Genomic DNA, 25,730 nt, shown 5'->3' with positions numbered 1-25,730 from the left:
AAGTTAAACCATGGTGGGAAAATAAGTTCCCACATTTATTTATTGCTTTGGTTTGAATGTAATTCCAGTGCAGCTGTTTTTTACTCATTTTCTGAAGTCACAGAAATGTTTGAAAAAAACAGAAGTGGATTTTGACTTGTATTCACTGCAACTCTAAGTAAGTGCCCTGGTAGTGAAAGGGTTGACTCTTGCTCAGTGGCACTTTCCTCCCTGAAGGGAAGCTTGCTTGCTTAGTGCTGCATTGGATACAAGCCTAAAAGCTTATGTAGGCCAGCTCCTATTGGCTTGTTTTTGGGAAGGCTGGGGACTCTTGTGAACCTTCTGGCAAGGCTACTCACATGGTTTCTAGCCACATCTTAAATACTTTGAATGCAAATATATTGCAATGCAGAAATCTTATGTGTTATTCAGATAGGCCTTTGCTATTTGAATTCGTTTTACCAACCAGTACAGTGGTGCCTCGGGTTAAGAACTTAATTCGTTATGGAGGTCCGTTCCTAACCTGGAACTGTTCTTAACCTGAGGTACCACTTTAGCTAATGGGGCCTCCCGTTGCCGCGCGATTTCTGTTCTCATCCTGTAGCAAAGATCTTAACCCGAGGTACTACTTCTGGGTTAGCGGAGTCTGTAACCTGAAGCAACTGTAACCCGAGGTACCACTGTATTTATTGATACTGTAATTGTGTATGATGTATACTACCTTGCTATATTTTTGTGAATGTGTGGTTTATAAATATTGAAATACATGCATGCATACATACATACATATGCACAGAGATGAATTTGTATTGGAACATGGGAATAATCATCCCAGGTTATATTTTTCTTCCCATAAAATGCTGTAATACAGACACCTCAAGTAATTTCCATTTTAGGGAGGGAAAATGAATTGACTATGGCCTTTTGCAATGGTACAGTATGTATGAACATGTACAAAAATACATCTCCATGGTATCCTAATGTGCTCCAGTATCCGTTCCTAATCTAATGTACAGAGCCTGCCTAACTCACTTCCTGGCTCTCTTTTGTTTCTCCCAGTAGAGGAAGAAAACTGAACACCTTGTAAACCTTGGTGTTTTCTTTTTTATTTAAATAAGCATAAACCCTTCAGTGCTGCAAATGCAAAAAACAAGGCAACAAAAAACAAACCAAATACATAATATATAACATGGAGGGAGAAAAGAACTTCATTGAGGGCAAATTGCATATTCCAAGTATCAGGTAAATGTTATGTGACCAGTTCATTTTGTTACAGTTCTACCAGACAGAGAAAGAGAAAGAAAAAACAAGGATTTTCTCAAGTAATCCAACATGTAGTTAAGCACTTCAAAAAGCACATCAATTTAATTTGCTTTAGTTATGTTTTAAAACCTGCTGCTTTTCTACCAACTCAATATTGATTTAGTCTTTTACAAAATAAAGAAAGCTCATCTATCATCTTCCCATCTCCTACCCTTTCCTGATCCAGAACTAATCTACACATCCAGTCAATGGATGCAACACACAACTACCATGCTAATCTATCCAAGTCACCTAGGATAAGTTTTCATAGCAAAGATAAATAGAAAAAGGAGTTACTATACATGTTGCTCTATCTTACATGTTTGTATCCAAGCTGTAAACTCATATCCTTTTGAACTGATCACTTTCACCCCTCAATTATATACTTTTTAAAAAGACAAATTTTAGATATTAAAGGCATGTTATTCAAATCATTTACATTGAAGGCAAAGAATGTTATCTTTTCCATCTCAAAAATGATGGGCTAGGAACTACCTTCAGTCTGCTCCAGCTATCCACCACCAATCTTTCCTACATAACCAGCCTCATCCATTATCTACAGAGGAATTCACCACTTAAATAATAAGTATTCTTCATCTCAAAGTAAACTGTCAAAGCCCAGAGAATGAAATATAGTTGAATTTAAGACGGCAGTTCATTTGAAATTAGAATCTTTTAGCTTATGTATTTAAATGCAGTTCTCAGATAACACGAGTTAGTCAAGCGGTCCTTGGAAAATAAGTCTGATGTAGCCTTGTTCACCAGAAAGCTGATGTGCGCAGAACGGACAGGCTGCATGGAAAGTGTGGGTACCATGAGGAAGAGGTATTTGGGACCAATAGGCAGTTGTCTTTTCTGAGCACACATGTCCACATGGGCTGAATGCGTGAGTTGGAGGACCGGCATCCACATAAAATCCAGCTTCACATCCAAGCCAGAGCGGCACATAAGGGCCAACAGATCGACACATGGGGCATTCCCGGTCCTTCCCATCTCTCTCTTCTTTGTTCCCCCAGTTGTGGTAGCCATGGACGTGGCCACAGTTCAGGTAAACCCAGGGTTGCTTTTCATCTACAACGTCTTTCCTCTTCATACTAGGAAAGGCTAGTGTGTTAAAGCCCACAGGGCACTGAGGTCTAGCGGCATTTATTTCCTGTCTTAGAGCTTCCAAGTGCTTCACGGTGGGAGTGCGCGAAAGGCCTTCTGCAGTGCGCCACAGTAATGTTGCTCCACAGAGGTCAATCAACGAACCATCCTGAAGTTGGTTTGTTTCATTTTCAACCTGGAAGAGAACACAAATACAAATTTCACAAACGATGACTTAATACTTAATGACTTACTTAATATTTAAGGCTGAGGCATTTAATTTAAAACAGGCATAGGCAAACTTGGCCCTCCAGATGTTTTGGACTACAGTGGTACCTCAGGTTACAGACACTTCAGGTTACAGACACTTCAGGTTACAGACTCCGCTAACCCAGAAATAGTACCTCAGGTTAAGAACTTTAGGATGAGAACAGAAATCGCGCGGTGGTGGTGCAGCAGCAGCAGCGGGAAGCCCCATTAGCTAAAGTGGTGCCTCGGGTTAAGAACAGTTTCAGGTTAAGAACGGACCTCCAGAAGGAATTAAGTTCTTAACCCGAGGTACCACTGTACAACTCCCACCACCCCTAGCTAACGGGACCTGTGGTCAGGGATAATGGGAGTTGTAGTCCCAAAACATCTGGAGGGCCAAGTTTGCCTATGCCTCATTTAAAAAATAAAAAGGTAAGGAGACCAGAACACTGTAGCCACATCAGATAACTAGAAACACTGTTCCTTTGAACGGCTTTATAACCATCATTTTGCCAATGATGGCCAACTCAAATTACCAACTATTAACAATTGTTTAGTATCTGAGCCTGAAATAAAGTCACAGGGCTGGCCCCTATTCTAGATTAAAGTTCTTTTTGCCAAGATGATACACAAGAAGGGCTTTGAACTCCTGAAACACACAGTATAAACACTGGCTTTAACTAAGCACAGAAATAAAAGACTGGAGTTAGGAAAATGGAGTTTGTTCTATAACTGGCTACTTGAAGCAACTTCATAACAGAAGAAATAAAAAAATTCCTTCCAGTAGCACCTTAAAGACCAACTAAGTTAGTTCTTGGTATGAGCTTTTGTGTGCATGCACACTTCTTCAGATACACTGAAACAGAAGTTGCCAGATCCTTCTATATAGTGAGAAGGTGGGGAGGGGTATTACTCAGAAGGGTGGTGGGACTGGGAGATTGGCAGATAGCTGAGGTGAGCCTGTTGACGACTCTTAACGACTGCAATAGGTCTTACAGGAAAGGTCAAGGGGTGAGAAGGTGAAAAATGGCTTAGTCATGTATAATGAGATAAGAATCCAATGTCTTTGTTCAAACCAGGTCTCTCCATGGTTTTAAGTTTGGTAATGAGTTGCAATTCAGCAGCTTCTCTTTCCAGTCTATTTCTGAAATTCCTTTGTAGTAAAACAGCCACTTTGAGATCTTGTATAGAATGTCCTGGGAGATTGAAGTGTTCTCCTACTGGTTTCTCTGTTTTGTGATTCTTGATGTCAGATTTATGTCCGTTTATTCTTTGGCGTAAGGTTTGGCCTGTTTGTCCAATATAGAGCGCTGAAGGACACTGTTGGCATTTGATGGCATACACAATGTTAGACGATGAGCAATTAAATAGTCCCGAGATGGTATGTGTGATGTTGTTGGGGCCAGTAATGGTGTTGTCCGGGTGTATGTGGCAGCAAAGTTGGCATCTGGGTTTATTGCAGGCTCTGGTGCCAGTGTCCGTGTTAAGTCTGGTTGTAGTATTATTGTGGGTTAGGAGTTGTTTAAGATTGGGTGGCTGTCTGTAGGCAATGAAAGGTCTTCCTCCCAGAGCTTGAGAAAGAGAACTGTCATTGTCCAGGAGAGGTTGTAGGTCTCTGATGATGCCTTGCCTTTTCCTGGAAGCCCTATTGCAGTCGTTAAGAGTCGTCAACAGGCTCATCTCAGCTATCTGCCAATCTCCCAGTTCCACCACCCTTCTGAGTAATACCCCTCCCCACCTTCTCACTATATAGAAGGATCTGGCAACTTCTGTTTCAGTGTATCTGAAGAAGTGTGCATGCACACGAAAGCTCATACCAAGAACTAACTTAGTTGGTTTTTAAGGTGCTACTGGAAGGATTTTTTTTATTTTGACTATGGCAGACCAACACGGCTACCTACCTATAACAGAAGAAACAGTTTTGGTTTCAACAGTTCTTTATTGCAGAACAGCCCACAACTGTTTTGTTTTAAAACTGCATCTTGATTTTATGGATTTTAAAACTGCATCTTGATGGCTAAAACTGGTGGGCCTGCTCCGTTCTGTCAACGTTTCCACTGGGGCCTCTCTGGCCTCACCAAAAATGCCCCACCCCGGCCTGGAATTCTACGATGTTTCAGGCAACCGAGTCTAGTCACAATTTATAATTTCCCACAGTGCTTCCAGTATAGCATGAAGCATTTCTCTGTGGTGTTACTGGAAATTTAAAATGCATGATCACTGGCAATATATTTCTTATGAAAGATAACAGGTACCAATCTAGGTTTCTGCTTGCATTATATAGGATTGTATAAAGTTCCAAGCAGCAGGTACTGAAAAAGGAACTATATTCCAAATTTGAAAGATGGGAGGGAGAATGGGAGGGGGCCGACACTTGGAAAACAAGACAGTAATTACAAGAGTGTTTGCAAAGAATATCTTTTGTACCTCACCTTTCGTTTCACACAGAAAAGCAATAAATACAAGGTGCTCATACTAACATAGATCCTCATCCTGCAAATATCTAGTAGCGGATTAGATGCTCGTGGAAATAGGGCAATCTACTCCAAATGTAGCATGACACCTTCATGGACGCTCCTTACAGCTGTCTGGCAAACTTGCCATTTTCTCAGACTTACCATTTTCCCCCTCTGCTGAGCAGATCTTGTTTCCCGAAGACTGAACACATTCCCACAGACAGATATCTCCCTCCATACTCCGGGCTTGGAGTCTTCAGTGAATCCATTGCGCGGATGCATAACAAGAACACCATTTGTGGTTAACCCGTCCATTTGCCCATCCAAAGTCTTCCACTTGGCAGCTTTCTCCTAGGGGGAAAACATCAAGAAGACAGCTTTCATTCATTGGTTCTTTGCAGATCAGTTGAAAAGCACGCTAATATGTTAAAACCTGCATTGAGAAGCAGAAGGAAGCAACCCCTTACCCCTAGAAAGATGTTTTTGGAGGAGTCAAAGCCAGCGGCATATATTCTTGCTGTGAAAGGAGGATTTCGTTCACATATGATTCTGCAAGCAAACCTTGAGATAGTGCTCTGAACAGACTGAGTCTCTGAATTGCTCTGGCTTCCAGGAACAGTATCTGTCACTACGAAGTCTATAGGGCTCTCTGTTGATCGTCCAATCTGACAAAAACAAAATGGATAATAGATTTAGATACAAAGCACTCTAGTGAAAGTCAACAATTAATATTTCATCCCTGCCCTAGCTAAGTCTCAAGCATGCTACCCTGTCTCAATCATTTGACTTTTAGTGCTTTAGTACTGTAAGGCAGACTCAAAGAACAGCCCCTTGGGATCTTTGGAGCAATGGGAAATAATACTATCCATCTATTCCTTGAAGAAAGCATGCAGAAATTCCCAATGCAGGCATTCTAATATGGCTGAGAACTACTGCCAAAAACTGTAGGGGAGGTGCCCCCTGAAAAGAGTTCCACTTCAGCAGAAGAACTGACCTAAGACTGATATCTTGCATCAAAGTTATAGAACAGTAGTATGTATTCTCAAGTTCAAGATTTATTTTTTTTGTACTGGGTTGTGAATCCAAAGCTACATTCCAGCAGCAGTTCTTCAATTAATGCCCTTGCTGTGGTGAATCAGAGAGCACGTGTATTGTTCAGTCTGAGACCCTGGACACATCCCCGCCACGTGGTTGGGGAAATGGTAGCCTGAAATTAGGAATGTTCTTTCCACATGCATATGGTCAGAACACAGATAAGCTACTCAGTTCAACATGAACACAGATAGCCTCGCACCTTTTTTAATGGCTGAAAACAATGGGTTGCCAGCTGCTCTTGGCTGCAATCCAAGAATCCCCTATTAGGTAAAGCAAGCAACACTTTTCAGGTTTTATCAAAAGCTTCTCCAAAACCAAAACATTAATGCCCCTTAATGGGGGGGGGGGGGAATTGCAAGGAAGTAGCACCGAAGATTCTCCCCCAGCATAGCTGTTGAGTAGTTACTGAAATGGGTCCAAACGGGTTTTAATGTATCTATGTGGGCTTTATTGTTTTGTTTTGTTGGTTGGTTTGCTTGTTTGTAAGTCACTCTGGGTTGCCTTGGGCAATGAACAGGTTTAATAAATAAATAAAAATAAATTGTTTGAGCAGCTATTGGAACCAGCACATCTTAAATGTTGTGTTTTTTACCAACCCTCGGTCAAAGTGACAGCCTCATTTCTGTCAAACCCACCCTCATTTCGAAAGCACCAAAGATGGCACTTTTATTTGCCCTGTTTTGAAGTGATCAAGAGCCAACAGGTTCTGCATGTTGGTCCACACCCAAAGGATCACAGGCAAAGTGTTTTGACACCCTCAGCCCATCATGCCAAACAGCAACTGCAGACCTCTCCTGCTACTGTGATAACCTTTGGCCACTCACCTGGACTGTGTTCCTGGGCCAATTTATGCTATCTAAAGTATCAACATAGGGACAAAAGGAGCTCCTTTAGACTGAGTAAAAGCATTGGTCCACTTAGCTCAGTACTGTCTACACTGGGTGGCAGCGACTCTCCAGTTTCAGACAAATTTGAGACCTTCTGCAAGCCACTGAGAGGAAGCGCTTCAAGCAGCAATGCTTTTTACAAGGCTGCTGCTTTGTTTCAGGCTATGATATGTTGGAAGGCTTTCCAAAAGATTAAAGTTCCTACAGATAAAAATGGATTATGATGGGGTGAAGGCTGGACTAGAATTCATTGGTGAGCTCATTTTCTATCTGATTTTCTTGTAGGGGGTCATTTGAGGCATGCAACTGCCACTTGCAGGCTGAACTGGTAAATTCCACGGGGGAAGCTTTACCACTTTGATTCTTCAGACTGTTTATGGTGTGTTTCTTTTGTGTTCCCTGCTTGACATAAAAAATTCTCACCAGGATCAGGTATGTGGCTTGCCAGTGTATTTCATGAGAATGCATTGACAGCAGCTACTTAATTTTGTGGTCCTGTGACAGGCCAGGGCCTTCTCCGGACACCTCACAGCTCAGCTTTCCTCAACATGGTGTCTTTCAGATGTTTTGGACTACGGCTTCCATCATCCCAGATTATTGGCACACAACATCTGGAGGGCACCAGCTTGGGGAAATCTGGCACATTGGATAGAGGCTATTACCTATGAAGATTCATACCACAATAGGACAGTTTGAACCAACACAGTACTTTTTCCCCTCTCCCTGCCACAGCTATTTTTCTTGGATCTGAATTTAAAAGTGCCTGTAGTCCACATTATAACTTACAAAATCTGCAATATAAAAGTCCTAGGAAGGTAAGACAGAAGAGTAGTATATTTTGGGTGCCATTCTAGTAATAGAATATTAATAGAACTTTGAGCAAAAATCATTAAGTTTAATCCAGATCAGAAATCAGGGGAAAAAATCAAATCTGAAGAGCATTCTCTCTTTAGAAATAGTTCACTGTACCCAGCAAGACAGCTTTTCATTAACGTGTAGTGATTGTTTTCAGCTGAGACAAACTTCAAAATTTGCTTGTGAAGAAAGTTCCTTTATAGAAGGGGGGTGGAGGGTGATACACAAGAAAGGAAGAGAAAGATCAAATTACATGGCCCTAAAAAATGTTTACTCTGGCAGTCTGCGGAAAAGAAGAGAACAAAGCCCTGATCCCCTGGCTCCTTACAGGGACTTCCTTCCCATCTCCATTAGCCAAGAAACCCCCAAAGGTCTTTTCTAGTTTTACTTTTCTCAGGGTTGTTGAGTTGCTGATGTTATTAGCGTTAATGGCCCGGGCAAGCAAAATAAAAAACCTTATTTTTTCATCTTGCTGCAGCTGTAGCTGCTTCTTTCAACACGAGAACAAGTTCTGATGGCAACAGCAGTGTTAATCCCAGGGTGATCTGTAACTCAAGCATACTTTATATACCTGAAACATGTCTGTGTTGCTGTCATGTGTATATTCAACCACCACTGTTTGAACTCGAGATAAGGTGTAGGATATACTGTGCTGGTCCTTGTTGCTTATTGCCTGTGGAAAAGAAAAAGTGTATTTTTGATTATGATAAACCAGACAGATAAAATAGATTAGCAAGAGCAATTCTTCATCCTAACAAAGCACACTCCTGCTAGAATAAGGCTGGTTTTAAGGTAGAATTTTGAATGGTTAATAGTTAACATTTTAAATGTCTATTGTTTTAATACTGTGTGAACTACATAGAGGACTTTGTTGATAGGGCAATCAAAAAAACTCACACAGTTATGATTTTCAAAGTCTCACTATTTCAGATAAGTGTTTTACAGGTCACGTAATGAAACTGCAGTACTCCATCTCAACTTCCTAATGACCTAGGTTAGGAGAGAAGTACTTCAGTATATGATTTCAGCCTAACCAATATGATCATTTAACTTCCACTATTACTGCTAAAAGGTACATGGGTGGCGCTGTGGTCTAAACCACTGAGCCTCTTGGGCTTGCTGATCAGAAAGTCGCGGTTCGAATCCCCGTGACGGGGTGAGCTCCCATTGCTCTGTCCCAGCTCCTGCCAACCTAGCAGTTCGAAAGCACGTCAAAGTGCAAATAGATAATAGATATCGCTCCGGCAGGAAGGTAAACGTCGTTTCTGTGTGCTGCTCTGGCTCTCCAGAAACGGCTTAGTCATGCTGGCCACATGACCCGGAAGCTGGCTGCGACAAATGCCGGCTCCCTTGGCCTACAGAGCGAGATGAGCGCACAACCCCAGAGTAGTCTGCGACTGGACCTAATGGTCAGAGGTACCTTTACCTTTTTATTACTGCTATAACCTTCTGATATCTCAAGTTCTCAATATTTGGCCAAGAGCTCTGACATTAAATAATAAATAGTAATGTCACGACTTTCTTAATACATGCTAACTGCATACTTCTCTTTTAATTTCATGCTTATTACCAGCATTTTATCTCACTTACTCACACACATGCAGCCTGCCATGGCAGTGATTCTGCAATATCACCTGACCAATGATACGTCTCAGCATGACCATGACTCTTCTTCCTTTTGTCTGTAATGGAGGCAGCTGATATTTTGGAGCAACCATGGGAAGATGGCCCATACTGTATTCATTTGAACCAGGGCTGGAGAAGCAGAGGCCCCACAGATGTTGTGGGATTCCAATTCCTATCAGCTCCAGCCAGCACAGCCAAAGGTCAGGGGCTACAGGAGTTGTAGTCCATCAAGAGCTGGAGCCAAAATTTCCCACCTCTAATGCAAGCCTACTTTCATCGCTCCCCACACCTTTTGCCATTGCTGCTGCCATCCAGGAAGACTATGACACACCCCTCTCCTTACACCATGTATCAGAGAAGTGGGCTGGGCTCATGCTACATTAAATTGCTGTGCATGGCAGCATTCTGCTCCAGCACAGCCAAGCAAAACAAGCAGGAGGTTTGCTTTTACACTATAAGGGGTGGAAACACTCTGCTAACCTCAGAGAATTCATCTGCTTCAATGACAGTTAAATCATTATTGTTACTGATTGCTGTTATACTGATCATTGTGGCAGCAGCCTTCAGTCTCTTGATTATTTTTAGGCACTGTATTTTTAAAAATACTTTGATGCAATTTACCTGTTAATATCGCATGTGTTTTTGTGAGCTGCTTTGCATTTTCTCTTTTTAGTGAAAAAGCCAACATGTTAATAAATATTTTAAATAAATGAATGAAGGCAAGGGCTATTGGTGGAGAAAGTCCGCATGTACACTCCTCTGCACTATGCTTAACCTTTACTTTGGTTTTCTTGTAATCTTTGAAAACCAACCATTCAAAGAAAGGGTACAAATAGACAGTTCAAACAATGCAGTGCTTTAAAGTCACCTTAGCTCCACCATTCTGAGTATGTTAAGCACATTTCTTGGTTACTTTCTTAAAACAGAAATGAGCACAACCCTAAGTTAACTGAAGATGACACACAGATGAGAGTTCAGACGTACTCAACATCACATGCTATACCTCAACGTAGGTTTCAAGGAAGGAAACTAAGGCGCAAAATGAACACTCGAGCCCTTCAAGATCCCATTAAGCAGGATTGCTTCCCAACGATTCTTAAGGACCACCTGCTTTCAGAGTTCCCTATAACATCGAGGAACACTGGACCAAGCTAAAAACATCCTTTACTTCAGCCTGTGAACAAACTATTGGATACCAAACCAAGAAACACCAGGACTGGTTTGATGAGAAGGCCAGTGAGATTGAACACATTATTCACAAGAAAAGGAAGAGCTTTCAGATCTGGCAGAGAGATAGAAACTGTGCCACTAAGAAAAAAAACCTATGCCAATGCTGAGGCTGAGGTTCAAAGAAGAACCAGAGAACTAAAGAACACCTGGTGAATAAAAAAAAGCTCAAGAAATCCAGCACTTAGCCAGCACTCATGGTGCACAGAGTTTCTTTAAAGCCACAAAGACCATCTATGGGCCAATAAATCATGGCACATGTCCCCTATGCTCAGCAGATGATACCACACTTCTAAAAGATAAAAAAGCTATTGCACTGCTCTGGAAAGAACATTACCAACATCTCCTTAACTACAACTCCCCCGTAGCTGCTGAGGTCTTCCCATAAATTCCGCAAAAACATATTAGAGATGAGCTTGCAGTATCTCCAAATCTGGGAGAGTTGTGTACAGCTATTAAGCAAATGAGAAACAACAACGCCAGCAGACCTGATGGGATACCTGCCAAAGTCTTCAAATTTTACATATCACTTGGGAAGAAAGGCAAACTAATGCCAGTGCACTGAAAAAAGCAAAGATCACCAGTGTTGAAGCAATGATTCTTCAACATCAACTTCATTGGACTGGTCATATTGTTCGGATGCCTGATTATTGTCTCCCAAAGCAACTACTCTATTCCAATCTTAAAAATGGAAAGCGAAATACCGGTGGACAACAAAAGTGGTTTAAAGACTCTCTCAAGGCAAATCTTAAAAAAATGTAGTATAAACACAGACAACTGGGAAACACTGGCCTGCGAGTGCTCCAGTTGGAGAACAACCTTTACCAAAGGTGTCATGGACTTTGAAGACGCTCAAACTCAGGACAAAAGGGAGAAACATGCTAAGAGGAAGGCATGTTTGGCAAATCCTCACTGTGATCAACTCCCACCCAGAAACCTACGTCTCCACTGTGGAAGGGCGTGTGGATCCAGAATTGGCCTCTACAGTCACTTACGGACTCACTGTTAAGACCATGTTCATGACAATCTCACTCAGTTACCAGTGATAGAATAAGAAGAAAAAAGAGAGAATATAAGACCGTGAAATCTAACCATCCTGAAGGCCTTGTTCTTGATAGTTTCATAACCTGCTACCCCCTGATGTTGTTGGAGTCCCCCTTCCAGCAGTCACAGGCAACATGGTCAATAGTTAGGGATGATGGGAGTTGTAGCCTAGCCCCTCCACCCAAAAAAGGAGAGCGGCAGGTTCTGCATTCTCTGTTTTAATGAGTGCTGGTGAAGTACTGCAAGGTAAGTTCATTTTGAGCAACTATGGAATGAAATGCTGCTATACTCCCTGCACAAAACCCACCCACCTCCCCTAGCACAGCTTTGGAACACGAAGAACAGAGAAAACAGATTCATAAGAGTGCTCTACACATATTGCCTTTATTTTATTTCTAGACATTCCAGCTCTTTCTGGAGATGCTGTGGAGATACTTCCAGCACAGAGATATAAAGCATACATTCAGAAGCCAGCATTAGCAGCCTCCTGTTGAGTTCACTGAAAGCCTGAACTCAAAGAGATGCTAATTAGGTGCAGGTGTGTCACTTCACCACTATGAATTACAAACCTTTTTTTTAACTACATGACTGATCTATCCAACAAAACAGACCCAACTGGTCCCACTTACTGCTTCACAACAGATCACATGTTGCTATGGAACAAGCATATTAGTCATGCCTACTGTTAGCCATATGCTGGCCTAGACACCCTGAGTGATTAAGATCCTAAGGATGATTAAGTGTCACAAAGGATGAGACACAAATGGTGATGGCTGACTGAGCTTCCTCCCCCATCCTTCCAGCTATTGCCACTGGGGACATGGGGGAGAAAAGTGGGGTTTATCAAAACAGGCCTTTTTACTTAAATACCCTGTGGTGATTAGTAAGTCACTTGGACAAAATGGGAGACGCTAGAAAACAAAAGGAAATAGAAATTTATTCAATGCAGGTTGGAATAAATTAGCAAAGCACATTAAGCATGCTATTTGACAGCCTGGAATTGGTGAATATGATGGTAACTTGTTTTGCAAGATAATGCCTGGTTGTCTGTAACTGATCAGACACAGACCACTGTGAGATCTTCAAACTAGGGAGCATGAAAGACCCTTCCTCCTTCAAGGACTACATGTACAAAGCAATTCTGACTCTTCCCAGTTCATCTTTCACTCTGTATCTTAGTGAGCTCCTGCCATTTCAGCAGTCAGATCACAGTCAGCTTTCTAAGGAGAATACCAGCACTGTCTGTATCAGGGGTGGGTGGCCCTTTAGGTATTGCAAAACTCTGACTCCCATCAGACTTAACCAAGATTGGGGGGGATGGGAGTGGGAAGTCCCACAGTTTCCTCACTCCTGGTCTATATGCAAAGGAGCCACACTTGCTAAAAGGACCATCAAAGCTCCCTCACTCATGGAGGTTAGTAGGAGTGTCTGAGCAGTAGGGCTGGGTGATATATCATCCCTAACCAGTTTGAAGTTCACATTGTGATAATTGTTTCATAATATTTGAGCTGGCAATATATCGCAAATCACAATGTGTGTAAGGGCTAGGTGATATCTGGTTTTCAACATTGTGATAACTAACCAGCTAAACACCGCAACGTTATCAGCAGCTAAACCTCACAATATCACCTACTAAATATTGCAATCCAACACAATGTCTGAATTAAGGATGGAACCATACAGGGGCGAATAGGACAATGTCCTGGCAACTGCTACTACTTAAGGGTCCAAAATGGATAAGCAACAATATTATCAATCATCACTCAGTTTCATCAGCAGGCAAGCAAAAATGCATCCCAATAGGACTTTTGGTTTTGGGCTTGGCTACCAAATGGTGGTATTCAGGATAATCCAAAGTACGGCAATGAATCATAGTGAATACAAATAATCTGGGACTGCCAGACTGCCAGCAGGCCTGCTAGGAGGCAGAAGCAGCAGTGGCAGAAACAGTCTGCCGTGACCGCGGTACGTGTCAGCAGTAGCAGTGACAACCTGCAAGGCCTCGCGGTGGTGGCACAATCAGTGGTGGCGAGTCCTCGTGGAGGCGCCGGGAGGGGGCAGCAGTAGCAGTGGCATCCTGGAAGGCCTCGCAGCGGAGGAACAAGCAGTGGAGACTTGTGAGGCCTCACAGCGGCGCCGGGACCTGGCGGCAATAGCGGTGGCAGCCTGCTAGGCCTCGCGGCGGTGATAGAGACGGCAATGGTAATGGCAGCCTGCAAGGCCTCATGCAACACAAGTAGTGGGGCTTGCAAGGCCTCGCCATGATGGCAAGAAGTGGCAGCGGTCTGCAAGTCCTCCTGGGGCAGAGGGAGGTGGTGGCAGAAGCTGTGGCAGCCTCCCTTAGCAAGGCCTTGCAGGCCACCCCTGCTTCTGCTACTGTCTCCTGCCGCCTTCGGAGGCCTTGCAGGCCGCTACTACTGCCATCGCCATGGCAAGGCCTTGTAGGCCGTTGCCACTTTTGCCACAAGGCCTTGCAGGCCACCACTACTGCCGACACCACGACAAGGCCTCCCAGGCCGCAGCTTCTGCTGCCGACACCCACTGCCACAGCAAAGCTTCGCAGGCTGCTGATTATTGTACCACTGCTGCCAGGCTGCCACTGCTTCTCCCCCTCCCCCCCTGTCATGGTTGATTCTGCCACCACCAGGCTGCTGCCGCAAAGCAGACCTGCTGGCAGTCCGACAGGTGCAGATGATTTGTATTCTCTATGAGCACCGTACTTTGGAGTGTCCTGAACGCCCCATTTGGTAGCCAAGCCCCAAACCAAAAATCTCATTTAGATGCGTTTGTTGGCTTGCCCGCTGATGAAAGTGACTAGGAGGTGATTGATAATATCATCATTTATCCATTTTAGACTCTTTAGTAGCAGCAGTTGCCAGGACATTTGTCCTGTTTGCCTCTGCGTAGCTCCTTCTTATTTCAGATATTGTGATATATCGGTATATTTCCATGGTTAGCCAGTGATATATTGCAATATTGAAAACCAGTTATCGTCCAGCCCTACTGAGAAGGGTATTTTCTTTAGTGGTCCTCCTCTGGGTGCTCCCCTCCATCTAACTGTACTGCTCGTTTCAGCACCTCATTTCTGGAATGCTCTCCTGGCACCAATACAGTGGGAGTCTGCTAGACAAAGATGACGGTGACAACTACTACTACTACTTCTTTATTAGTACCCCTCCTATCTGACTGGGTTGCCCCAGCCACTCTGGGTGGCTTCCAGCATACTGTATATTAAAACATAGTAAAACATTAAACCTAAAAAGCTTGCCTATACAGGGCTGCCTTCAGATGTCTCCTAAAAGATATATGATTACTCGTCTCCTTGACATCTGATGGGAGGGCATTCCACAGGGAGGGCACCACTACCAAGAAGGTCCTCCATCTCGTTCCCTGTAGCTTTACTTCTCGCAGTGTGGGAACCGCCAGAAGGCCCTCCATGCCGGGTCTCAGTGTCCAGGCTGAAAGATGGGGGTGGAGATGCTCCTTCAGGTATACTGGGCCAAGGCCATTTAGGGCTTTAAAGGTCAGCACCAACAATCTGAATTGTGCTCAGAAACATACTGGGAGCCAGTGAAGATCCTTTAGGGCTGCTCCCAGTCACCAGTCTAGCTGTTGCATTGTGGATTAGTTTAACTTTCCAAGTCACCTTCAAAGCCCCACATAGAGTGCATCGCCACTCTGGTGAGGCAGTGCACAGGCAGGTAGGGTCTCACCTGTGTACCAGACGGAGCTGGTAAACAGCTGCCCTGGACACAGAATTAACCTGTGACTCCATGGACAGCTGTGAGTCCAGAATGACTCCCTGAAACAATATTTCTGTCTTGTTGGTATTCAACCTCAATCCGTTGGTGGCCATCACTACCCTTTGTGGAAATGAATTCCAGAGGTTAATTAATGTGCTGTGAAGGACATTCCTTTCCCTGATTCTTCCAGCTTTACTGGATGGCCCCAAGTTGCAGCATCTAAACAGAGAAAGATTCTCCCTATCCATTCTCTCCAAACCATGCATAATTTTATACACCTCCATCATATTTTCCCATCTTATTCACCTTTTTTCTAAACTAAAAAGCTTTCTTCACATGCAAATTGCTCCAATCTCTTGATCATTTTGGTTGTCCTTTTCTGCACTTGTGAGATCTTTTTTCAGGCTTGCTGACCAGAAATGAACACAGCGGTCCAAGTCGCAACAAATATTGATATAATGACATTTTGGTACTGGTACTTTTATTTCCTAGCCCTTTTCTTATTATCCCTAACACAGAATTTGCTTTTTCCACAGGTGCTGCTGTATGAGCTATAGTCTGATTAATTAATTAAATAAATAAATCATATTTCCCACTGGCTGATTATAAAAAGTCATATGCATTACAACATTTATTTTGTGGTGGTTAGCTGAGCTGCTTTCGCACCACAGTCCAACGGGGTGGGGGTGGGGGCTGCCCAGACAGGAGGGCCTAGGAAAACATGAGCAGCCAGGGAAGGGGAACTACAAGGGGCACAGAAGAGGGAGGGGAAGAGTTCCAGGGGTGGTTACAAGAATTCAAAATTCAGAAATTAAAAACGGTTAAAACAAACTACAGGCACAGAAACAGGGTGGGTCCTGAAAAAAACACATCTCAAGTGCCAAAGGCCAGAGACTGACCAAGCAAGCAAATAAACTACCTGCTAATATTGCCTTATCCTAACCTCAGTACCAGTTTAAACACTGACAGAACCCCTTCAAAATAGGTGCATTGTTGCATTTCCCATACAGTACCCACCACAAGTGTTACATGAATGGGGGAAATAGTGAGCAGAGTTGCTTGAGAAAATGTTTACTCTTAAGAGTGAACGTTTTCAAGAGGCAGAGGTTAAAGCTTTGGATTTTGGCCAGCTTCAGATTCAAATCTCTCCAGGAGTTTCAGACAGGAGCGTTTTCCCAGCACTGCCTGGAGATGCCAAGCATTGAACCCGGGACCTCTACCTCTGAAGCTCACGAGGTGGATCTTAGGACACTCCTGCTCTCAGCCCAACCAACTTTGGCAGGGTGGTTGCAAGGACCGAGTCCAGGATTCACATACATGGACACTTCCATGACTTCAGTGGAGAAGGACAGGATGCAAGTGTAAATAATATTATTGAAAATGTCTTCATTTCCATGAGCAAGATTAGCTTTTTCAGAAGAACTGGCTTTGCATTGGAATATTTCAGTGAACTTAATTATCAGAATTTGCTGCAAGTGCCGCTGCCATATAACGAAACAAGTGCTGGCCTTTGGAGACGAAAGCTCATTAGTCAAGCTTACCTTTGCTGCCTGAGGCGTACAGGCAATGTGCACAGTGCTAGGTTTCACCCCATTTGCTTTGGCTCTTTTAAATAAAGCAAATCTGCTTTTTCTTCTTCCTCGATCTCCATTTGGCAGAGAGCCATTGTACCTGTGGAAAAAGGGTGAATGAAGACATTACAGAGGGTAGTTGTGGATGGGTTGCCTCTGAAATAATTTGGACATGTTATCACAAACCTGTGGAATTAAAGATCTTTTTTTAAAAAAGTGTAGTTTTTTTTATTATAAAAAAGTTGTGCATCACTCAAGTAGATCTATGCCTTTATGGCTGAAATGAACTGATGTGGGCAAACAAACTGAAGCTTAATCCTGACATGGTGGTCACAGTCAGTAGAACTGACTCAGGTCTTGGGGTTTAACCTGTGTTGGAAGCGGCTACACTCCCCTTGAAAATGCAGGTGTGTAGTATGGGGGATTTTTCTGTATGTGGCCTTGACCCTGGTTGCCCAGGTGTTTGCCGAGGCCAGAAATGCCCTTGCCCAGTGAGACTTGGGCACCAACTGTGCGCGTTCCTGGAGATGCAGAGCTGGCCATGGCACTAGCTGCATTACATCTGGATTACTGCAATGTTCTATACATGGAGCTGCCTTTGAAGAGTCCATGGCCAAGTTGTTAAAATTGAGCATGTGCTTTTCAAACCTAAACAGTTGCAGTAGCTTCCAATTTTTTTCCAGGAACAATTCAAAGTGCCGGTGATTCCCTTTAAAATCCTTAATGGTTTAAGACTGGGATATCTGAAGGACCTCCTTCTCTCCTGTATAACATGATCACCATCAAAGGCCCTTGCAGTATACCTGGTTAGGACTAAAAAGAGGGGCTCCCCCCTCCCTGTGGCTGAAATTCCCTCCCAAGAAAGAACACCTTATCGTCTCTTTAATGGCATTCTGAAAGCTAGTAAAAACCTTCCTTTTTAAGAAGGCATTCGGTTTGTAACTGATTGTTTGCCAAATGAATGGGCAGTGGAAGCAGGGCTGGTGGAGATATCTTGGCTACTTAGAATCATAGAAAGGTAGAGTTGGAAGGGGTCACGAGGGTCATCTAGTCCAGCCCCCTGCAATGCAGGAATCCTTTGCCCAACATGGGGCTCGAACCCACGACCCGGAGATTAAGAGTCTCCTGCTCAACCCAAAATAAAAGCCTTTGTATATTTGGAATAATTTTTACTGCTGCTGTATTACTGATATTTGGCTGTTTAGTGCTATTTACCTACTGTTGCTTTAGTGCTTTAATTATTTTGTAACTGATTTTTAAATTGTTAATTTATAGTATGATTTTTTTTTTGTTACGACTACTTGTGCATTTGAATGATAGGGGTGCAAATGATTTAAATATATACATATAAAACACCCCTAGAGATAGTATTACAAGTCCACTGAGGTCCTTCTAAAAATCATTGCAGAAATGTAAAATTTATGTGAAACTGTCAACTCAGATACACTGAAGGGTAGCCTATAAGAACAGGTGCTTTCTCTTGCTAACAGGCCTGTTACTTATAGCCTAATGTACCATAAAGCAAATAGCTTCATAATAAATGACACAATACAGCCAACATTAAGCCCTATTGATTTCAGTGAGAAGCTTACATATATGTTAAATCTCTCCTGCTGGAACTGATGGAGCTTAGAAATGTTTAGTGGTGGTTGGATCATGTCCAAAGTCATGAACAACAGTAAGACCAGGAGGGCATATCCTACTAACCATGTCGTCCAACATTAGTATGATGGCTTTAGCTTGAAGTCAGGGTGCAAGAAGAAAATGGCAGTGGAAATAATCTTCACAGGTCCAGATTGCATTGCATATAGTGACAAGCAAAACTGCTTTTCTTCACAGAGTTAAATACATATTCACTGGGTCTCATTTTAATAAGAAATACTTACCCCAATACAATCAGTTCACCATATTTCACTGGTGCTTTTGACGGATGGTTTTCTTGATCAGGCGAAAACATGAGCCTAGTTAGTTCCTTTATCTCAAAGTCCACTTCTCTGATCAAGAACCTTGGCAAACCTTTTTCATTATTTCCTGAGGAGAGTGGAGAAGTTAAGACATAAATTGGAGTGGCTTAGGAGAAATTAGTTTCACCTATCAGTTTTGCCAAGCACTGCAAACTGACCAACAGTATATTGTTCACCTTCCAGGCCTACTTCATTCATTACAGGAGCTATAGGGTGACCTTTTTTCTTTGCTCAGCTTTTCTCTGTGGGTTGAAAACTAACTAGAGTCATGTACGGTGGTACCTCTGGTTGCGAACAAGATCCGTTCCGGAGGCCCGTTCGCAACGTGAAAAGCCCACAACCTGAAGCGCTGTATCTGTGCAGATACGCGGCATGATTTGGTGCTTGTGCACATGTGTGAAGCGCGATTTAGCACTACTGCACATGTGCGAGCGTCGAAACCCGGAAGTAACTTTCCGGTACTTCTGGGTCACTGCAGGACGCAACCTGAAGAAACGTAACATGAGTATGACTGTATTACAAAAAGAAATGACAACAACTAGCTTTCTTTCATCTGCTGTTGAGCCCACTTGTGCAAAAAGGATCCTGTATATTGCCCAAGCCTCCCATTCACAGGTTGCCTTAGATATCATTAATAATGATGACATTTGCCACACTTACAGAGAGACAGTGTGCTGTAGTGGTTACTGTGCTTTGCTAAGAATTGAGAGACTGGGGTTCAAATTCCGATTCAGATATTAAATTTACTGGGTGACCTTAGTCCTGCCACCATCTCTTAGCCTATCATACCCTAACCACATGGGGTTGTTGTGAGGATCAAATGGGGAGGTGGAAAACCATGAATGCCACTTTGAGCTCACTGCAGGAAAAGTGGGACAGAAATATAATTATAAATAAATGCTGTTAAGATACATGCTGGAGTAATCTTAACAACAGTGTCAGTAACATGATAGATAGATAGATAGATGATAGATAGATAGATAGATAGATAGATAGATAGACAGACAGACAGACAGACAGACAGACAGACAGATAGCTAGATGATAGATGGATAAAGGGGCATTCCCCCTCAGTCTTTTACGGCTACAGATCTCATCAGCCCCAGCCAGTATGGCTAGGTAGTCCACAAAGTAAAACCTACACCCACACCCACAATGTTTTAATCATAAGCATATTTATTCAGAAGTAGGTAACAGATTTATAACCAAAAATGGATATTGTATACACAATCACACTCTGCTATTCTATATTCAGCCTGGAATCACGGGCCTATGAGCCACATTACTCTCTCAGTTCCTCCCTATTCAAACCTGGGTGGAATCTGAATTGCCTTGGAGAGTTGGGGGCTCTAGAACTTTCCAGTCCAAAAGGCAGAAATGCCAAAAGACAGAAAAAACAGTGTGCCAAAATGAGAGAATGGATCTTGAAGCAGCAGCTGGGGAAGGGGAGTGGAGAGTTCCTTGAGACTCATTTTAGGCCTATTGTACTGGCAGCTGCTGAGGCTTTCCCCTGCCTGTGACCACTGATTCGTGCTTCTTTTTCTTCACCCCACCCCAAGTCAGGACAAGCAGCAATGGCTGAGAATACACTTGCCAAAACGCTCTGGCAGCTTTGGTGAATGGGTGTGTGGAATGTGGGCAAGGCAGTATGTGGACATCTGCGCCCCCTTAGCCCCTTGTGACAATGCCTACAGACTGCAAATATCAGGGTGAAAACAAGTTTTAAGTGGAAACCACAATATTCTGCTGACTTCTACAGGCAGCCACATCTGAAACGCAAGTTGGGTATGATAAAGGAAACTAGCTTGGAAGATGAAATGATATTTACATTATTATGTAGTCTAAGGGGCTTAAAGAAAATAATTACTTGAGGACCACTCTCACAATTAATGTTTAGAGATGCATTTTTAGCTATAGCCTCCTGCTTCTGAATGGTGCTAAAGGAATAGAAAGTAGAAGGTTCAGTTTTGAATTGAGTGCACATGTTACATTTGAAGCACAGAGGTGGAAAATACAGAAACCTATTTAAGAGCCACTTGTCAGAATAATCTCCATCTTACATAAAGTGATACAGGAAATGCACTTAACGTATAGAACTGGTACAGATCTAATGCTCCCTGATCACTAATAACCAATCAGTAAATGGGAACAAGGCATTGCATTCTTCCTCTTAACCATGATTTTTTGTGGTGGGGTGGGAACGAACAAATTATTCTACAGCCAGGATTTAGGAGTATCTTTATCATAGTTAGCACAGGTCGTGTGAGGAAGAGGGAAGGCACAAGAAAGATATGATCACCCAGCCACTCCTGTGGCATGCTAATGTTGAGTTTTATGTCTGCACTGCATAACATTTGGGGAGTGTTATTTCTGCGCTGGAGAGAGAACAATGCTTCTTTCAAAGGCTGCATTCAGATGTGGGATTTATTGCATTAGTATTACTGGATAGAATGCTAGTGCTTCTGTTCTGATTTCTAATGCTCCTTTTACACTATGGTGTATGTTGTGTTATGGGATGGTGGCTTTTTGGTCCATATACCACCATCTCACACTAAATTTTGAACAGAAGGAAAGAACTGCATGCTGGGATACTACCCCAAACTTTATCATGTGAAATTACAATCATTTGAAATCCAGTGATTTGACAGGGTTGAACTGGATTTTTTTCTGGAAGCAATTGACAGAGAAATAAGTGCTAAACTTCTGCTAGATTCTACAAGTGGCTTGTAGGTTATTTGATAGGTCACATAAAGCATGAAAAATAACAAGTATTAATCAATCAATCAATCAATCAATCAATCAATCAATCTCCTTTACTGGCATAGAAAGAGTGTGTTGTATATATGGATCAGAACACAATATGGGTAATAAAACATAGTAAGAGGTACGTTAGGATAAAACCGTCCGGACGTCGTGAGATACAAAAGTGGCTCTTAGGATCTATGGTGACAGAATTTCATGGCATCACTCAAAAATCTTGCCTCTTCCTTATGATGGTGTCAAGAGATGCTCCGGATGTGTGCTCTGAGTGCTCTGAATTCTTTCCCAAACCAGAGAGCAGCAAAGGGCTCCCTGGATTGTTTCTGCATCTTGAATTGTTGTTTTGAAAACTCATTTAGAGATCTTATTAGGATTTCAAATGTTTCAATAGCTTCTTGGGGGTTTACTGAGTTAATTATAGAAGCTCTGTATTCCAACATGGTCTCACTTTAGAACTGTTGGAGAAGTTTGTAAGGTGAGTCTGTGGTCCAAGGGCTCCTAAGCGCAACATCTTTGCTTGCATCAGGGAACAGAGGCAGAGGCACAAGCGTGGGACAGTCAAATTTGGTGGCCAAGGTCAAGGATGAATAATCGCTAGTGGTGTGGTCGCTCACGGCAAAGTTCATGGCTCAAGCTGAGTCACTTCCATTGACAGGGGGGTCCTGACGGGGGCACATGGGAAAGGGGGAGTTGATAGTTAAGATCACAGAGAGGCGACCACTCTCGATGTGGTCTACCACCTGAGCTGTTTCAAACTGACTTATCAGTGCTGAGGACCCTAAGATGTAGTCGAACACACTATTTCCTCGCCAGGAAACAAACGTGAACTCCCCTGGCAGGTCACCTGGTAATGAACCATTCAGGATCACCCTGTCAAAACACACACACACACACACACACACACACACACACACAACTTGGCAAGGCAAACTTCAGCATCATTTATAGGAATGTCTTTGGAATGTTGCAGGCCAGAGAGGAGCTCAGGCAGGGGGTCCTGGGTGTCAAAGCCCCGCTCTCTCGCAAGCTTGAAATTGTCATTAACCTCCCTTGTGTGGTAATTAGCAGATCAATGGTGGGGAATTTGGCCTCCAGTTTTTCCAAAATTAAAACGTAAGTATCAGGAAGATGGAATAAAGAACTGTCTGAATGCAGCCAAATAAATCTCAAACCACTGGCCAAGCAACTTCTTTTCTGAGGAAAAAGCTACACCTTGCCAACACACAGTCTCCCCTCCACACCCTTCAACAGGGTGCCTCCCATGCACCAAAGTTTGTGGATAAGTCTTTCCATATTGAGTTATCCTGATAGTGGTTATTCTTGAAGCACTTCAATGGCCACCTTAGTTATAACAACCATAGTTGTCCTAGGGGAGTTCAAAGTCACATTTTCAATTTTACAACTTTCCTAACAGGTTGTTTGGGCTAAGTGACTTGCCCAAGGTAAGCCCAGGGAGCTTCACAACTAAGCCAGGATTTGAATCTTGGCTTCCCAAATCCAAAACTCTAACACTCTTAACCATTGCTTTATGCTGTTTTAAAACTAGTAAAGTCAGCCATTTTTACTAGATGCAACAAAAGGAGGGGGTAGGAGGAAGATACAGCGTTGAAAAACCCAGTTTCTGGGAAGCTGCATTCCCTTCCCCCTTTCCTGCCTGATACAAAGCTATAGCTCTTCAAAACGGAATGTAAGGAGGTACACATTTGTAAAATAGTTATAAGTATATGCATGCAACTTTCTTGCACTAATCCTGAGCATGCACTTATTGTGCATGACAAATGTAGAGGATATTATTTAGTGAATTGGTTATCTTGTTTACTGGTGCTTTGGCTCCTTAAAAAGCTATTAAATGGTTTTAGAACATGTTTTGCTACTGGGCTTAACTCCACTCACATAATTCTATTTGACTGCATAAGAACTAAGCATGCAACATGCAAGGGTTTCACTTTGATAAGAGAGGTTGGCTTATGGAACTACACAACACTGGACACTATTAATTCCATTTCTTGAAAGTTTTAACTTTCAAAATTGTGCCAAGCATTTCTACTTCTTTGATTATCTGGTTCACATAACACTGCCCTGGAAAGTCCTTCTTCTTTTAAACTTTCTCTCCTCTTGTCCCCCCTCTCCTCTAACACACACACACACACACACACACACCCCCCTTTTGTTTAGAAGCATCCTGCATGTTCTCACCTCAGAAGCCTTTGTATGCATAGCTTTAAAGTTACATCCTCAATTCACCCAGTGCAGGCAAGGTTCAAAAAGATAGCAGCAGTAGGTGGAAGTGGAAGTATAACTTTGACACCAGTAGCACAAATTCACCCTCTCTTCCCTTTGGAAGCATACTAATTTGAAATCTTTAGAACCTAAAGAGTCTCCCATGGCCCACTTTTGTCAGCCAAAAACAATATGCCAAGGGGAAATTCAATCACATATCTATTTAAAGGAATTCCTAATTCCTAATGGACAACACTGAGTTTCCACGCTGTTGTTTTTTAAAAGTTGATAATTCAGTACCATTCTGCTGCTTAATTCAGAATCTGGCAGACTCTGAGCACACACATATGAGGGGGCAAGAAAAGAATGCAAAGCCTAGCATAGCAACAAGGCAGCCTGGAAGACTTGGCAGCTCCTTTGCAAGTGTGCTTGTTCTTCATTACAATTGTCAGCCTACACCACTTGGCCAAGCTCCCGAAGCAACAAGCAATGCACTGGGACTGAGGTTTCGCACTGCAATGGAAACAGGTGCTGGGGAACAACCCTCCCCCAAAACCTATGCAAAGGGCTGCCATAGCCAGTTCGTTACATTAAGGGTTGTTCCTGCTAAATCTGTTCAACCTTATTTGGGGAAATTCATGGACCTGAGAGAAATCTGTAACATCCAGGCTAACTGATCCAAGTGGTTACTCTATCACAATGGCCTACATGATCTGTTTATTAGCACATGGCCACCACTGCAGAGCATACAGGAATGCTGAGGTAGATGGAGCAAGAGGTTAACTCAAATAGAACTGCTGCACTTGTATTTAAAAATCAGTACCACGCTGATAACTCTGGTGAAGCAGGTTTCCTTTCTCTCTCATAGTGTCTGCAAAGTGCCACCTCATAAAACAGTTTCAAAAGTAGGGAATGGCCTGACAAATGGAGGGAATCTCTCTCTCGATGGAGCCTACATTAGGTCCATGCACTGAACAAAGTTTGCCCGACAATGTGTGCGCATGTCAAACCACTCACCAGGGATTCAAACACCAGCATGCAACTTTAGCCTGGTTTATATAGATTAACTTGCATTAGCTTATTCCACTGATACAAAAGAGGCACCTAAACAACATAAAGGGGCCCAGAAGCAAGTTGGAACCCTATCTTATCTTGCCCATCCTGGTCTGACATTGATTTGTCTTTTGCCATTGCTCCATGATCACTGCAGATGGTGACAGCAGTCACGATACTAAAAGACGCCTGCTCCTTGGGAGACAGGCAATGGCAAACCTAGACAGCATCTTAAAAAGCAGAGACATCATCTTGCCAACAAAGGTCCGTATAGTTAAAGCCATGGTTCTCCCAGTAGTGATGTATGGAAGTGAGAGCTGGACCATAAAGAAGGCTGATCGCCAAAGAATTGATGCTTTTGAATTCTGGTGCTGGAGGAGACTCTTGAGAGTCCCATGGACTACGAGATCAAACGTATCCATTCTTAAGGAAATCAGCCCTGAGTGCTCACTGGAAGGACAGATCGTGAAGCTGAGACTCCAATACTTTGGCCACCTCATGAGAAGAGAAGACTCCCTGGAAAAGACCCTGATGCTGGGAAAGATGGAGGGCACAAGGAGAAGGGGACGACAGAGGACAAGATGGTTGGACAGTGTTCTCGAAGCTACAAACAT

General features: G+C 43.0%; 1 protein-coding gene across 4 annotated transcripts in view; it reads right to left on the bottom strand.

Annotated features, from left to right (window-relative positions):
- Positions 1-1,066: 1,066 nt before the first annotated feature.
- PELI1 (pellino E3 ubiquitin protein ligase 1) overlaps positions 1,067-25,730 on the bottom strand; it is a 78,515-nt gene continuing 53,851 nt past the window's right edge. For all 4 annotated transcript variants that reach the window (XM_083495250.1, XM_083495249.1, XM_083495248.1 and 1 more), the window contains exons 2-7: positions 19,007-19,151; positions 17,091-17,220; positions 8,481-8,582; positions 5,540-5,737; positions 5,235-5,423; positions 1,067-2,563 (exon numbers count right to left, since the gene is read on the bottom strand). In XM_083495250.1, coding sequence (XP_083351376.1) covers positions 1,997-2,563; positions 5,235-5,423; positions 5,540-5,737; positions 8,481-8,582; positions 17,091-17,220; positions 19,007-19,077 — 1,257 coding nt within the window. In that variant the 5' untranslated portion in view covers positions 19,078-19,151 and the 3' untranslated portion in view covers positions 1,067-1,996. The remainder of the gene's footprint in view (positions 2,564-5,234; positions 5,424-5,539; positions 5,738-8,480; positions 8,583-17,090; positions 17,221-19,006; positions 19,152-25,730) is intronic.

This window comes from Podarcis liolepis (genome assembly GCF_965112155.1).
Source record: "Podarcis liolepis genome assembly, chromosome: 3".
NCBI classification, from domain to species: Eukaryota; Metazoa; Chordata; class Lepidosauria; order Squamata; family Lacertidae; genus Podarcis; species Podarcis liolepis.
This window is presented reverse-complemented; position numbering and strand designations above follow the sequence as displayed.